General features: G+C 41.2%; 1 protein-coding gene across 8 annotated transcripts in view; it reads left to right on the top strand.

Moving 5' to 3' along the window:
* Window positions 1–17,217, top strand: part of LOC100727223 (phospholipid-transporting ATPase FetA) — a 122,528-nt gene that overhangs the window by 79,097 nt on the left and 26,214 nt on the right. For all 8 annotated transcript variants that reach the window (XM_063225857.1, XM_063225867.1, XM_063225835.1 and 5 more), the window contains 4 exons: window positions 1,608–1,696; window positions 7,232–7,428; window positions 9,037–9,245; window positions 12,433–12,476. In XM_063225857.1, coding sequence (XP_063081927.1) covers window positions 1,608–1,696; window positions 7,232–7,428; window positions 9,037–9,245; window positions 12,433–12,476 — 539 coding nt within the window. The remainder of the gene's footprint in view (window positions 1–1,607; window positions 1,697–7,231; window positions 7,429–9,036; window positions 9,246–12,432; window positions 12,477–17,217) is intronic.

Raw genomic sequence — 17,217 nt, 5'->3', positions numbered from 1 at the left:
TGGCCAGAAACAAAAAGGGAAGAAAGGGTTAGGTCCCCATACAGATGTTCCCCATCAGGGACTATTAATGACTACCTGTTAATGACTGCTGAGACTTACAGCCCACCACTCAGATTTATCACCCATCTTTTTTTGGTATACTTTTTGTTTATGGAGCCTCAGTGTCTTGTTTGTGCAATATATTTTGTTTATACAGCACTGTAATTTTTACTAACATATAGATACAGTATACTATGTAGTTTCATATTCTGTTATACATTACAGGACTACATACAAAAGCCATACAAATAAAAACAAGGTCATAAAGTTGTCTTCTCTGACCATTTATTTGTTCTGAATATTCTACATATTATATACAATTTCTCACTAATGACCAATTCATTTAATACCTAGTTGTGGGACCATAACTTGATTGTTAAAGGGGGAGAGTCTGTAAACCCTTCAAAGACATGCCTCCAGTGACCCAACTTCCTCCATCTAGGTCACACCTCCTAAAGTTTCCAGCACCTCCCAATAGTGCCATCAGCTGGGATCTAACCCTTCCACACATGATCTTTTGGGGAACATTTAAGATCTGAACTATAACATAACAGTCACCCTAGTAGGAGGTGTCGAGCAGGATTTACCATAGAAAACACCATTTTTGAGTCCAAAAAAGCAGCTTCATGTTTATCTTCTTCTAGAGTGTCTACTCCTACACAGGCACTCCTGCCTTCTTAGCTCTATGGAAAATAAGGTGACTAAACCCCGGAAGATGCTTTTTAAGGATTTCAGCAGGTACGGTCCCTAAAGCGTCCAGTTTCTGAGCAAAACTTCTCATGACGTGAAGACCTTCACAAATGCTTCAGAGGAAAGAATGGTGTTTGCCTACATACCAGGAAGTTGTAAACACTGATGAAATTCATTCCTTAGAGCACACATAAAAGTAATAATCAGATGGTAAAAGACCAGAGAAATTGCTACTTACAGTTTCTTCAAACCTTCTTATGCTATCTTAATCTGCAACCATATCCCTAGTTAGTAATTTGCAACTCTAGTCCCAGTGGCAATTAAAAGCTTCTCAGTTCTAGTTATGGTCTTCCCTGTCATGACGAAACATGGGATCACTCAGTCCCAAAGAAGCCTTAGCTCTTCATCTTCTGCCTCAGGAAAAATCACTGTCACTGCGTCTGTCTTCTATTCCCAATTAGAAACTATATATAGATTGACCTGGCAGTGGGGTCCTTCCAAAGAAGGCAGAGATCTCTTTATCAGAGAATTCCTTCCCTGCCAAATAAACCAAATGGTGATGAGAGAAACTTGTGATTTCTGATTTAACTCATCTAGGAAACTCATCTTAGCTTTCCTTAAGGAAACTTAAGGAAAGCTAAGGCTGAGGAACTACAAAGCAAGGAGTCAGTATGAATACACTTTTGTAAGGACGGTGAAGACCACTCTTGGAAATATTTCCCTCTGGGTTATTAGCACCAGTGCAAGCTCTTCTCCAGGCCTTTAACTTAATTACTTACGAGGCCAGAATAGGTGAACATAAAGGTAACTTCAACCAATTTCAAGCCTCTGAGTATACTCAGGGATTCTAAGATTTGATGTCTCCTTGTTTTGCTTAGGGCCAGACACCAAATTAATGCAGAACAGTGGAAAAGCCATCTTTAAACGAACGCAAATGGACCAACTTTTGAACGTCCTTGTGCTCTGGGTAAGTTAAACTTTTCCCGTCCATTTCTTTACAAATAGAAATATCTCTTTCTACAGAAGTAGCTCCTATTTCCAACTTGGAATTTACTCATTGGTAATATTCAAGCTCTGTTTTCTTAGAGAAATCTTAGAGTCTGCTGCGAGGAGAATAAGGAAGGTCACAAGGGCTTTGTTCTGGCTCCCTCATCCAAAGTTCTTAAGTCCCAAAAATCAGCTTCATGTTTATGGTCTTACAAAATTTCAGTTGGAAACATAGGGACCCATCTGCTAAAAATGAAATTTGAAAAGTACTACAATATACAACATATAGTAACCTGCTTTGATAACAGAAATTTAAATTGAAGATTAGAAATAACTATGTCCATGCTATTTGATAGATGACTTTGTTCTTACCCCAACATTAATTTCTTCACTTAAACTTCTTTGCATTAAACTTTGCTTAAACTTCTAGGCCATTCCAGTGATGCCAACACTTAATTCCTTGACTTTTCACTTTTATTTTCATTCTATTGCGAGACTGAGACAATTAAAATGCTTTTTCTATCTATATACCTCTCATCAATATCTGAACTATAAACTGCCATTTCTCTTTTTACTTGCCATAACAAACATCAAAACTTCTTTTCAAAACCCTTTTTGAAGGTTATAAGATATTAGAAAATTAGAAAGACTCATTCAGCTTGAGACTAGCACTAAATATTCACCACCTTTATTTTTCTACTACTGAATGCATAGCTTTCAGCAGTTGAACAAAGTTCTATTCCCTGTTTCTTAAGGAAGAAAACTATCACAGTCAAGAATTCAGGAAGGAAAAAAAAAAGAATTCAGGAAGGAGCCAGACATGGTGGCACATGCCTCTAATCTCAGCACTCTGGGAGGTTAAAGCAAGAGAATCACAAGATCAAGCCCAGCCTGGGCAATTTAGTGATTGAGTCCTGTCTCAAAAATAAATAAGGTAGGGCTGGAGATTTAGCTCAGCAGCCTAAGCGCCTGCCCAGCAAGCACAAGGGCATGAATTTGATCCTCGGTACCCAAAACAAAAGCAAAAATGAAAACAAATGAGGTGAAGGGTAGGCTGAGTAATGAAGATTGCAACTTTGAGCCTACCATGGGTGAATTAGAGACTTAGAACTAAAGACCTTAGTGAGAACCAGACTTAACAAACTTCTGGGGATGAAGCTAAGTGCAAAACCCTGAGTACCACCTCACCCCCCCCCCCCCAAAAAAAAACAAGTATTCTAGGGAAAAAAAACCCAGGTAGAGTTATATGGTCTAGGCTTGTCTTCAAAACAAATGTCTCTTATTTGCGTACAAACATTCAACTATATGTGTATCTGTCAAAAGGTTAGTGACTGTAGTTGACATCTGTAGAGGGATTTTAACTTTCGGAATATATCACACCATTAATTACAGGCTTGCTACACTCAAGTGATAAGCAAGTCAAAAAGTATTTCTCCTCTTTTGACATAGCTGTAAATTGAGCTGTAAATTGAGGGATAAGTATCATTAAGTCCCACAAAAACATAACAGCAGCAATAGGTCTGTGACAACCAAGTCTATTTATCAAGAATCTGTTATGTGCCCAGCATGTTCCAAAAGTTGTGAGAATCATAAAGGTACGTAAGAAATGCATCTGGCCCTCAAGTATGTAAGTCCATGGTGAGCTTCAACACCAGTTTGTGCCAGCTGCTTTACATGCATCAATTTATCCCATCACATCTATCCATCTAGACATAACTTTTCAGCATCACAGCTAAAAGAAATTATGAAATTCAACAGGAGACCCTCAAGGCTCTCAGGTTGGGGGAGAAAGGTCGTACAGATGGGTCAGGAATCAGAAAGCATTTGGCCATCTCAGCACTCATGGCAGAAGTCACACATCAAGGCCTACAAAATGTGCCAGGAAATGATTTACGGCTCTAATTCTCAAACTAGTGAAACTATCCGTAAGTTAAATTGTCAAGAATATCCACGCATGCAAAGTCCAAAAAAGTTTACTCGTGAGTTATCCTTTCTTAGGAAGCTTCAAGAATATATATTGCAGCCGGGAGTTTAGTTCTGTGGTGTAAGTGCCTTCCTGGCAAGTGTGAGGTCATGAGCTTGATCCCCAGTACAAAAAAATAAAAAAGAATGTATACTGCAGCAAAACAAAAGCATAAACCAAGAAAGAAGTAGCCATACCAGCCAGGAAGTGTGGAGCAGGGCAGGAAGGCCTCTAGGTCACAGTGTTGCCAAACCCTTTAGAGCTTTTAGAGTTGTAATGGTGACAGCCTGCAGCGGCACACATGCCACAGGGTCACCACCACTGGGATGAGGGCTGAACTGCAGACCTAGGGAATGGCCAGTGCAGGCCACAGCGGGCGCTGTGCAGGCATCGGCAGACGGGTGTGGTTCACTACTCAGGCTGCTGGGTGAGGCAGCGCACAGCAGTAAATGCTGGGAAGGTACACAGCAGGGGAGAGGCTTCAGGAGCTTGCACTGGTGGAATTGCTCATGTAATCTCCGCTTCAGGCAGCATGGAGTGTGGTCTGGGGTAGTGTTCACTTTAGGATAGCTATTTGAAGAAGAACCTCCCAAAATGAGAGGCGGATTGATGCCCAATTTTTCACCAGCACCAGTGGGTTCTGGAAACCAGTAAGGTCATCATTCTGAAGTTCTTAGTGAGAATGATTTTGACCTAGAAATATGCGTAGGTAAACTACAAATCAGTTTAAGAGGATGAGCCTGTGTCTACCTTAGGACCTCACCCTTGCTGGCAGTGTCAGCACTCTAGTCTTCATGGCTTGAAATTGGAATGATGTCCAGAATCCTGGGTAACACATGGATGTGAAGGGCCAAAGGACCAAGAACCACTTTCTCTTTAAGCAGCTCTGTCATAAGATGGGTTTACTGTTTATCTTGAGCTTTATCAAAACCATTTTACTAAAAGGGAAGCTGTCTGCTCTTGTTGTGTCTGGCTCTAGTAATAAACAAGTAACCCCTGAAATTTGTAGCAATAACCAGATTTCTTGGGTTATTTTCTTCCTATAGAAAGGACACAAAGTGAAGCCTAGGCTTACTCCATCACAACAATAAAATACACAGAACTTCTTTAAGAGCTTAGAAGGCCTCGATGTGGCAGGCAAAGCTGTGGGAAGGGAAAAGAACAGTGTCCCCTGCCCCTGCCAGGCCAGGCTGAGGGAGGAGGTGGCTGCTGGGGCTTGTTCCTTTGGAGGTGGTCTTCCTTTCTGGAGGCTCAGTATGAGCAGATCAGGCTCTGGAGGACTCACCATTTAGCGGTGACGAAGGCACATCACAGAGACCTTGGCGAGTTGCAGTTATTCTGGCAACAGGAATAGAGCAGGGATGCTGAGTACAATGTCTCCATCACTTTGGGTGTTTCCGGTAGTTTAATCATTCTGCGCTCCTGTTTGCTCACTGGTACTGATGCAGAGAAGGCTGGAGCAGTGGTGTGTGCCGGAGCACGATATCAACTTAATACTGGCCGCCCGCATAGACTCTCCAAAGAGGGAGGCTGGGCCAGAGTGAGTCACCTTTGAGGTCTGATCTGACTACATGAGGGCTAGCCTCGCCTTCACGGGATTCACTGAAGAGAAGGAAGACAAAGTAGGGAGAAGAGCTGAGCCATGTGCCTGGTGTGAGTCTGGAGTAGCAAAAAACGAAAGCACATTTGACTTTTTCTCCAGTCTTCCTCGTTTCATTCTCCCAGACTCCTCACCCAGCTCCCGGACCTAATTTTAGATATTAATGTTAAGCATTGTTGTTAATTTTAAGTGATAAAGGTTCCCCTCCCCCAACTGCAGAGAAACTGGGAAATATACTCTTGCTGTGCGCCAAGGAAATGAAATACACGTACATACCATTGTCTCAGCCACAATCTACCCTTTCTACTTTTTTTCTTTCTTTCTTTCTTTCTTTCTTTCTTTCTTTCTTTCTTTTCTTTCTTTCTTTTGACAGGGTCTTGCTTTGTAGTGCAGGCTGAATTTGAACACACAATATAGCCCAAACTGGCCTTGAATTCATAGTGATCCTCCTGCCTCAGCCTCCTGAGTGCTAGAATTACAGGTGTGCACCACCATACATGGCTACTCCTTTTGATTATCATATTCCATTTCTTCCTACATGTATGACACCCTCACCATCTCCAGATCTCACCCAGTAACTGCATCCAGTGGAGGTTCTGGGGTCTCTTAGTCTTCTCCATCTAATTTAAATATGGTTTGTCTTGGTCTTGAGACAGGGGACATCTGGTTCTACCTGTGGGATATTTTTCTCCCTTCTTTTTGTTCTCTTTGGCCAATTCTGAAGATGATGTTTGGGAATCTGCTCTTCTTAGGGACTGCATTTTCACTACCTGCTACCCAGTGTTGCTTTTTTAAAAAGGCTTCCCAAAAAGTCACAAGCATTTAAAGACTGGGTTCATGATTCTTTAGCAGTATCATCTCTCCCAGGCTTCTCATCTGTTTGCTGCCAGTTAATTGCACATGCCAGGCACCAGCCCCTGACCCCCATCCATGTCCATACACACACGTACGCTGACAAAAATTCTTTCCTAGGTTAGTTCTGAAACTTGTCTTATTTCTGTGCTCCCTTACACTGCATGCCTACTTTCTCCACTCAATAGCAAGAAAGCTGAGACTAGGCTGGGGACTTAGCTCAGTGACTATCTGAAATAATAGTAATGGGTTAAAATATATTGACTTTAACCCAAATGTTGGCTCAGGCTAAGCATTTTGTTCAGTTGAAGAGAATCACTAGGCCTTGTTTTCCAAAGGTCCTAGTCTCTTCCCATTCATTGTCTAGCAGTTATAGTTCTTTGATGGCCTAAATTCCTTTACTCTGTTTCATTTGTCTTGCCTATCAGCCAGTTCTTTCTCATGTTCAACTCTTCCTTTTAAAATTTTGCCAAAGGCAGTTAGTAGTGACCAACATACTAACACTGATCCTTTCTGACCATGTCCTTAAGAGCTGCAGGCCTGATAGGCACATAGTCTACCTTCCAATTGATCAGATTAATGACATTTACATCCCTGCCTTCTTTCTGGCCTATTCCGTCACTCTTCCACCTACTCGCTAATTGCTAAACTAGTGGCACAAGGCTTAGATTTTCTAAAAAGTGGCACCTCACTTCCATAATAGAGTAACTAAGGGATATGCTTCAGAACCTGTTTCTCCCACTCAATGTTAGGTGATTTTAGTCAACATTTTTCTACTCTCAATATCAAGTTTCTCATTTGTTGTTAAAAGTATATTATAATAAATATTAAATAACTTATGTAAGATAATCAGCAGTTCCTAGTACTTAATTAGTACTTAGCATATTTTAGTCACTATTATCTCTCCTCAAAACCCAGAGGATGGCTCTGATTGAGCTTTCTCTTCTGTCCTGTGTCCTGTGTCCAGGGCCTGTGAACTACAGTTTCTGACCTCCTGTACTCCACAAAGACTTCTTGTGGAGCTCCAGAGGGTAGAACTGAAACACTATATACCTTAGGTGAAATATTAATTTAATTTATTTTTCTTTTGTTTTATATAGATTTTCCTGCTTTTAGCCATCATGTGTTTTATCATAGCAGTTGGTCATGGCATTTGGCAGAGCAAGATAGGCTACTATTTCCAGATTTTTCTGCCATGGGAAAACTATGTCTCTTCATCAGTTGTATCCGCCACACTCATTTACTGGTCCTACATCATTATTCTCAACACCATGGTGCCCATCTCCCTCTATATCAGGTAGGCTTCTCGGGTTGCGTTAGGCTATGGGAGAGGCTCACTTCACACTTCCTGCTTAATTCCTCAACTAGATTATGAACTTTAAAGAACCTTAAGATATGTGCTCTTTAATTCTTCACTTTTTAGAGGTGTAATATGCAAAACACTCTCAGAAATATCTAGAGATTGTATAAATGTCTTTCATTCCAAAGTACAGTACTAAATATTATGTACTTTATACAAAAAGAAAATTACACCTGCCCTGAAATAACCTGTGAGTGACTAAATAAGACATAGAAACATATGAAACAATTAGAAAAATTTGGTAATGCTAACACCAGATTAGGCAGGTGCTCCTTACCAGACAATGAGATAAACTCCACAAATTCATTCATAGTCAGAACTTGGAAAATATTTCACACAGAAGCAAGTGACCAGACAGATATGGCACAATATGAAAAATGGTGTAATTGGAATGATGAGTGCTAGAAGAGCCATGAGGAAGAACAAATTAGTTCCACCTGGAGAAGCTTAGGGAGGTTGCATAAAGGTAATAATCAAATTGAAAAAAGAGAATAGGGAAAGAACATTGCAAACAGAAAGTTCATTATGTACAGAGGTGTAGAGGTTTTTAAAAAGTTAGGCTAAGGAGTTGGATGGTAATTTGGGGTCAGATCTGGAAGATCCTTAAATTAAAGACCAAAGAGTTTGGATTTCATCCTTAAAGGCATAAAAAGCCAGTCAAGGCTTTTCTAAGGAAAAAAAGAATGTGACTAGATGTTCAGGTGGGGAGAGCCCATGATGGCGCCGGTATGGGAAAGGCTGGGGAGGGAAGTCAGTCTTCAAGACTGAGGACCATCAGTAGAAGACTTGAGCTCCTTTCCCTCAGGTCAGAGAAAAAATTCAGGCCTCTCAGTGTTGCTGTCTTAGAGAGGGATTATGAAGAAAGCAGCTTAACACACGTAAGTATGAGTGATGACAGAAAGGAGGTCCCTTAAAAGCCTTTACTATTTTAAAATGGAAGATGCCTGACGATAACAAATTGAGTATACTGGTTATAATGAATCCATAGTGCATGTAGTTCCAGCAGAAAAGGACTGTAACAGAGGCAAACTCATATGAGAAAGAGTCTGTGTTACCACAGGCCTGCCAGGAGGTTTCTCAGAGAGTGAGCCCGCAAACCACTTCTGAATGTCAGATCCCTGCCCTTTTCTGAAACAAACTCTTAAGTATGACAAGTGTCTCTGGCTCCCCTAAATGACAGCAGTAATAGTCTTTTAATTAGGCCAACATTTCCTCTTATAAGTTAAATACTACTCAACAGTTTTAAAAACTGTAACTTTTCCGGGATATGTTTTGGAAAGAAGAGTGAAGAGATTATGACATAGACAAGTTAATCAAGAATATTTGGACCCAGGTAGTAAGTCCTTTCATTTAGCTGGCTGGTGGGAAAGGCCCTTCAGAAAGGTAGGCCACCAGGGAAGATACTCTGATTTTCAGATGCTAGCCCTGAGCTACCACAGAGCTGGACCTGTAAAAAGGAAACCAACCTAACATTTTGTTTTTTGTTTTTTGTTTTGTTTTGTTTTGCCCTGCTCTGACTGAACCCTTCTTTTCTTTTCTTCTTAGTGTTGAAATAATAAGACTGGGCAATAGTTTCTACATCAACTGGGATCGGAAAATGTTCTATGCACCAAAGAACACCCCGGCACAGGCCCGCACTACCACTCTTAACGAGGAGCTTGGCCAGGTTAAATATGTGTTCTCTGACAAAACGGGGACCCTGACTCAGAACATCATGACCTTCAATAGGTGTTCCATCAATGGAAAGGTCTATGGTATGCATGTTTCCCTGCCTCCCTAAGCCCTGCAGAGTACCACTTCATGCATTGTTTTCCAGAATAAACTAAATCTTGATCCAGGCATGGTAGCACATGCCTTTAACCCCGCATTCAGGAGACTGAGGCAAAAGGATTTTGAGTTCCAGGGAGCCTGGATTACATAGAAAGCCAGTGTCTCAAGAAAAAAAAAATAACAAATTAGTTCTAAAATATAAACTTCTGAAATTCATAATTCTTTCATTTGTTATGGAAAGACCACTCATTTCTAACTAAAAAGTATTTATTTAGCATCCTATAGATGTAATCCATTGTGTTGGGCATTGAAAATACCAAGATGCTCAACACTTAATTTCTGTCCTCAAGGAGCTACTACTATTTTAAAGAAAAACAACACTCCCGGTCCATTCTCACATTAAATCAGAAGGGTATTGGCAAAAGGATACAAGGTTCAGTGAGACAGGAAAAGTAAGTTTTTGGATCTATTGTAGAATATGGTGATTATAGTTAATATAGTATATATTTCAAAATCACTAAAAGTAGATTTCAGCCAGGCATGGTGGCACATGCCTGTAATCCTAGCACTCAGGAGGCTGAGGCAAGAGGATCACTGCAAATTTGAGGCCACCCTGGACTTAAAGTGAGTTCAAGCCAGCCTGAACTGTGTAATGAAACATTGTCTCGAAAGTCAGTTTCACTCGTTCTTAGTGCTAAAAGTGAGAAATATGTGGTGATGGACATGTTAATTAGCTTGGTGTGATCATTCTACAGGGTATACATACAGGAACATCACATTGTGACCATAAATATGTATAATCATTGTCGATTAAAAATAAAAATAAAACATAGTATATTACTGTAGCTACTAGCCTCCTGATTCCCTTTAGACCAGTAAATAATATTGAAAGAAAATACACTAAGTAACAAAATGCAATATATTAACTAGTGTTCATTTCCTACTATTTTTTTTTTGAAATTTTGTATCACTTCTATCTTTTGTTTTGTTTTTAAAATTAAAAACCAAGAAGTCAAAATAAAATAAAATAAAAAGAAGCCCTCACAGGGTGATCAGTGTCTCTCAGGCCCAGTCCCTTGTTCATCTTATGGCTTCAGCATAGTCTTTATGCTAGCTTGAAATCCTCCTACATGTGAATATTCATGCCCAGCACTCCAGCCAGAAGAGGAAAGAGATCACATCAGAAAAGCCAGATCATGTGGGATATAATTCTGGGTGATGGAAAGTTTTGAAAGCAAAGAGAGATTGCAGTTAGACAACATTGCACCATGTACTATATGTCCTAAATTGTATACTTTAAAATAATTGATTAAAGACTGGGCATTTAGCTCAGCGGCATAAACGCCTGACTGGCAAGTATGAGATAGTGAGTTCAATCCCCAGTACCAAAAAAAAAAGTTGATTAAACCAAGTTTTGTGGAACATAACTGTAGTCCCAACAATCTGGAAGGCAGAGTCAAGATTGCAATTTCGAGCCCTGCCCAGCTTGAGAAATTTAACGATTTAGTGAGATCCTGTCTCAAAATTTAAATATGCGCTGAAGGGGAAGGATTTAGCTCAGTGGCACACCTGGCAAACCTGAGATCCTGAGTTTGATTTCCAGCACCCAAAAAAATGAACTGAAGATGTTGCTCAGTGCAAAGGGCCTGGGTTCAAAACCTACTACCATGAAATAAATAGATAGCTAATTAGGGCGAGTACACCCATGCAATCCTGGCACTAGAAGGCTAAGGCAGGAGGATTTCTAGTTCAGAGCCAGCCTTGACTCCATAGTGAGACCCTTGACTCAAAACAACAAAAACAAAATAATCATATATTATGCAAAGTTCACCTCAATTTTAAAAATTAAACCCTTTAAATTTAAAAAACAAGAGTAGAGCCCCCTAATTTTTCCTTATTACTCTTGCCAAACAAGTTTTTTGTGCATGTAAACTGTAGCAGGTTACTTTTGGGTGAATTGATTTGGATAAGGATTGTAATTCTCTGGCTCATTATAGACTTGATCATATATTAGGTAAAGCTAAAAGGGTGTTTCTGTACTTGGAATCAGAACTGTCTCCCCCCCACGCCCTGTTCTGTTTATCCCATGCGCTGGCCAAGAAGCCTAAGCACTCCGGACTCCTTTTACATGTAGCCTAGGTTACTTTTCTGACAGCGGGCCTTGCTGAGAGTCTGATAGATCTGGTGACTAACCTCCAGGGCTTCACCTCTGGCCTTACTTAACGGAAGAGCAGGAACCCAAGCAGATGACCTCTTCCTGTCACTGTCATGGAAAGCAGCTCACTGGGGGATTAAGGGTTGGATGGCCTGGGGAATGTGCGGCAGCTTGACTGCAAGTCTAGAATCAGAACAAATAAGCTTTAAAAACCTTCCTTTAAATTGCCATGTGATCTTTGGTGATGTCCCAAACTTGAAAAAAGAATTCAAACAAATGCATGCAGATACTCATTGTAGCATTATTTACATAGCCCAAAGGTTGTATAACCCATATGTCCATCCACAGATGAATGGATTTTTTAATGTGATATCTAAATACATTGGAGTGTTATTAAGCTATGAAAAGAAATAAAGTTTTGATTCATGCTACAATGTGGAAAAATCCTGAAAACACTGTTAAGTGAATAATCAGATACAATAAGATAATTATTGTGTTGTTCCAATTATATTAAATACTAGATTGGGAGGATTCATAGATACAAAGTAAAGTGGAGGTTGCTAGGTGGGTAGGAAGGAGGAGAACTGAGAAGTTTCCATTTGAATACCTAAAAAGTATTGAAACTGCATAGTCGTGATAGTCACAAACATTGTGAATATAATTAATACACTGAATTTTATACCGAACACAGATAAAATGGTATGGTAGGTTTTGTGTTATATATATTTTTCTTTTTTTCTCTTTTACCACAATAAAAAAAAAAATTAAGCGAGGCATGGTGACACACACTTACAATCCCTCACTCTGGAAGGCTAAGGCAGGAACATCAGAAGTTTGAGCCCAGCTTGGGTATTAGTGACTTAGTCAAACTCTGTCTCAAAATTTAAATTAAAAAAAGGCTGGGAATGTAGCTCAGTGCAAAGGTCCAGGGTTCAATCCTCAGTACCACTGGGTGGGGAGGAAAACCCTTCTGTAAACTTCTTACTAACCCTCTGCTCTGTTTTACTGGCCAATAGGCAATCCTGGTGACAAGGCTGGATCTAAAATGCCGAGCCCTAAGGTGAGAGTATAGCTTTCTGGAAAATACATGTGGGAGTCGAATCAGGTTGTGCTACAGAGAAGCATCTGTTACACAATTGGGACCCTAGCTCCTGAAATATTGATGCTCTTATTGGCCTCAAAATATCAGAAAGTGGGTGAAAGCAGGACTAGCTCAGTCTAGAGCTCTGGCCTGGCATACACAACACCCTGTGGAACATTATATGCATTTTGCTAAGAAAACTGCAGAGTAGACTGTCTGAGTTACTTTTCTCACTGCTGAGACAAATTACCCAACCAACACTCACAGTTAGAGGGGGAAAGTTTTATTTAGCTCACAGTTAGTAGAGGTTTCAGTCCGTAACAAGCTGGCTCCAAGGCCAGATCATGGCAGGCAGAATATAGTAAAGCAACAGGAGACCTTAACAGCATCTTTCTGTCCCTTTTAGATTGTATCTAGGCTCCCAGGATTAGGGTGGTGCCAAACCAATCAGTGGACTGATTTAGTAATCACACTCCCTTAATCCCAGCATTACACACTAGATCCAGCCATCTCTTAAAAGAACCCCACCTGTGACTGTGTGAGGTTTTGGGGGTGTCTAGACACAGCCATGACATAGGCCTTCAAATACCATGAGCCTTATAAAATATTAACTTTTCCTCTTTCACTCTTCATGTCCTTGTCATATCAATTCTTGCTCTCTGTTTTTCAAATCCATCTATTTTTCAAATATCTTAATCTTTGTTTTTGTTTTTGTTTTTGTGCTTTTGAGACAGTGTCTCACTATGCAGTTCAGACTAGCTTTGAGCTCACTTTGTAGCCCAGGCTGCTCTCAGACTTGCAAAGATCCTCCTCTGTCAGCCTCTGAAGTACAGAGGTTTCAGGCATGCGCCACCGTGCCTGGCCATCCTCTTAATCTTTGTTGTTACTACTTTATAATTTTTTGTGAATCACTGAAAAGAATTCTAACTGCTGTCCCACTTCTTCTCATACTGATGTGGGTATGTAAACAATAGGAATCCAAGCCACCTAATTGATAAATTTGGAATTCTATTAGCTGAGCTCAGCAACCACTTGCATAAACCAGTTTCAGAGTTCCACTGAGTGATACTGAACTGGAAAGTTACAGAGCTTTTAAAACAGAACTACAAAAAAGACGTTCTGTTGGAAACAATTTACCCAGAATTAATTTTGGTTGACACCTGTATCCTGCTTCTTTATTGAGCAGGTTAATTTCTTGTGGGTGCAGCTCATTCTGCTTTTCTCATGAGATTTTACTCTAAGTAATTTTTCATAAGATGGCACAAGATGGCATCAATTATGCCAAGCTACAACATTCCCCACTGATTTAGTACATGAATCAAATCTTTGATTCCTGGTTACCTTTCTTGTCTAAAAGTTACTTCCCTCACCTACATTTCACAAATCCTTTTATTGGGACCATATAACCATTAATTTCATATTAATGGACTTGGCTTTGGATATAATGCATTAAGCAATTTATCATGCAGGGGCCAATAGTCATGGCCAGCAGGAGGAAAACCAGGTGTCCTGCCAGAGCCGAGAGTAAGCCATGGGGTCAGCCATGGGGTAGTGGAGAACAAATTTTAAACCAGCTCTGTTGATAATGTCTCTCATTTTTCCTATCAGCTAGATGTCATCTGAACTGACTAAGAACATCCTTAATAACTCCTGAATGACTGGTGTAAAAACAACAAGATTCACCAAGGGCTAGGCATAGACCTCCATGTTTTAAGAATAGAAGGTCTAGACCTCGCCAGTTCTGAAGGACCATCTCAGCCAGGCAGTTCAGAGACTCCTCTAGGTGATGAACATTTTGTTCAAGTGCCCAGATCAGGGTCTATTTCTTCACTTAGTATCTGGTAATTTTGGTCTCCCACTATGAGGGCTGTGGTTCCTAGTGCTCTGGAACCAGCTATTCCTAATCCTAAAAGGACAGAAATTAGAACTGGAGCTCTTTTTCTTCTTGTGAGGTTGAGTAACCCCATATGCTCCCTACCTTCTTCTCTAGAATACCAGTACACTTGGGGAAGAACATGAGTTACAGAGTTCAGGGTTAGGTCCAGTGAAGACAGTCAGATGAGCATCAGGTGTAAGGCCATTTGTACAGGCAAACCAAGTTCCTGGAGGGGAGATTAAATGTTGGTTGAGGGGGTAAGAGACATTTTGTACATACACAATTGAATTACGATTGATTTGAAATGGGAAGTGCTTCAAAGGGAAATTTATAGACCAAATACAAAGTCCAGAGCCCTGAACTTTTCCCAAAGTGAGGGACTTTCCCAAAGCTGAGGCAAGGCCAGATCTCTGCCCCCACCAGCATGAAGAACTAGAATCAAGGTTCGAGATGTTTACAGTCTAGGTTCAATTGTTGGTCCCAACAGTAGTGTTTGCAGCAGGTCCCACTTAGTAGAGGGGTTTAGGATTTAAGCATAACCAACAGTCTTGGATAATGTTGGGGGATGAGGTATTAAGTAATTTAAACATAACTTCCAGAAATCAGAAGACAGGGCTCTCAGGTTGCAGTTGTGCTGGGGTCTGAAGAGATTCTTTGGGGACAGATGGGGAGAGAGAGAATTCATGGCAGAGGTAACCACTCTAGTGGGAAAACCCTTTGGTGGCAGGGTGAGCCCACCAAGGGGGCCTATAGATTTTAGATGAGTTGGAGTGTTCCTGGTCTTCTCTGGATAGTAAAGAGTGAAGCAGGGTCCCACCCAGGGACACAGAGGCAAATGCCCCAAATTTTTCCTCCATTCCAAGAAGAATCTCATAATTGCTTAGGCCAAAATAAAAAGTAGCCCTTATGAGAGTCATACTTAGCTGACAGATAGGGGTCACTGTTGGACCAGGGGGCTACGGTTTCACAACCCCAAGCAGTTTGGTGACAGTAATAATAGTGGTGCCGGTTTGACCCAGAACTAGGGAGCATCCATCCACTTTAGAGATCACCGGACACACATAGAAGAGGATATTTGGGTCTGACAAGAAAAACCCAGCCAATCCCGATGATCCAAATGCTCTGGCTGGGGGTATCCAGGCAGCCGGGGCAAGGCCAGTGCACTCAGGGTTATTTGTGACAGCCTACTCCATAATTGAACAGAGAGTTACATTAAGGAGGGGATTCCCAAGGCTTCTGATAGAGGCTAGGGTTACTCCATCTGAAGTTCTAGTCATAATCCACGTATAAGCTACAGGGTGATGGTTTTTCATGGGAATGGGCAGAATAAGAAAGATTAAACACATAAATAGACTTAGGATCCACATCTTTGGAGCTTGACCTTTAAAGAGTGAGAAAACTTTTTGATAGTCCACTTAGCTGGAGCCTTTGGTCCTGCAGGCTTGAAGTGGGAGTGATGAATCCAATGGCTCTTTCTGGCAACCTTGATGGCCGTGGGAATACTCAAAGGTCACTGTATAGGATCCTTCCCAGAGGGCACCTAGGGATGTGGGCTGTCTCTTTTTGATGTAGATTTGATCACCAGGTTGAGCTACTAGGGGTCATCAGGTCTTTCAGGAACGGTCTGGTGGCCCCAGAACAAGTGGTGGGTTGAATGCAGGAAGAGCTGGAGAGTCTGTAAGGACTTAACAGGTTCCCTATTAGTGACAGTAGCCAACTTATCATCTTGGACACAGAGAATCAAAGCGGGTAGTCAGATGTTCATAACCTCAAAAGGACTGATGTCCTGGAGGGTAGGGGGTACACTGCGCATGCAGAAGGGCAAAAGGAAGGAGACTTACCCAGTTTTCACCAGTCTCAAGAGCCAGTTTTTAAATAATTTCCTTTATGGTTCTGTCATTCTCTCTCCTTGGCCTGAACCTTGAGGCTGGTAGGCACAATGTAATTTCCAATTGATTTCTAAAGCTGCAGCTAAATTTTGAGTAATCTGAGCTGTGAAAGCTGGGCCATTGTTAGACCTCAGGGAGGTGAGCAAACCAAATCGAGAAACTATCTCATGGAGGAGTTTCTTAGCTACAATGAGAGCTGATTCAATCCAAGTGGCAAATGCTTTGGTCCACCCAGTGAATGCGTTTATGAGAAATAAGAGATATTTGTGCCCCCCCCTTCCTGGACCCATTTTGGCAAAGTCTATCAGTGGTCTCCAGGGGTAAGTCCTCATTGTCTCTTTCAAACATCAGTGGGAGCCAGTTTAGGGTTCACCTAAAGGCATTGTGGGCATTTTTGGCTGACCTCTTTAGTCAGGTGAGATAATTTAGGGAGGAAGTAATGTCTTGGAATAACTCGGGTAATTTGGTTTCTCCTGAGTGGGTGTCCTGATGAGTCTCCTGAATGAGCTGGGGACCCAACAATTCTGAGATGAGAAATCACCCATCTGGTAAGGTCTACCAGCCTTCTAGAGACAGTTGGACCTTTAAGCTCTTGGCTAGTCTCAAGTCTGAATCAGAATAAGATGGCTTGGGTAGCGTGGGTGGCAGGAGAACTGGGAGGAGCATTATAGGCCCCACTGCTTTTCATGCCACCTCTTTGGCTCTCTTATCAGCAAGGGCATTTTCACAAGCTATTGTGGTGTCTTCTCGTTGGTGCCCCAAACAGTGCATAATTGCAACATTTCAGGGCAACCAAATGGCAGCCAGGAGGTCTAAGATCTCAGGGTCATTCTTGATCTTTGTTCCTGCTGATGTTAAAAGTTCTCTTTCCTGGTAAATGGCCCCATGAACATGGGTGGTGGCAAAAGCATACTGACTATCTGTATATATATTTATAGATTTATTTTTCCCCATC

Source organism: Cavia porcellus, unplaced genomic scaffold (genome assembly GCF_034190915.1).
Source record: "Cavia porcellus strain 051 isolate PalLab524CR breed Dunkin Hartley unplaced genomic scaffold, mCavPor4.1 scaffold_1, whole genome shotgun sequence".
Classification (NCBI taxonomy): Eukaryota; Metazoa; Chordata; class Mammalia; order Rodentia; family Caviidae; genus Cavia; species Cavia porcellus.
This window is presented reverse-complemented; position numbering and strand designations above follow the sequence as displayed.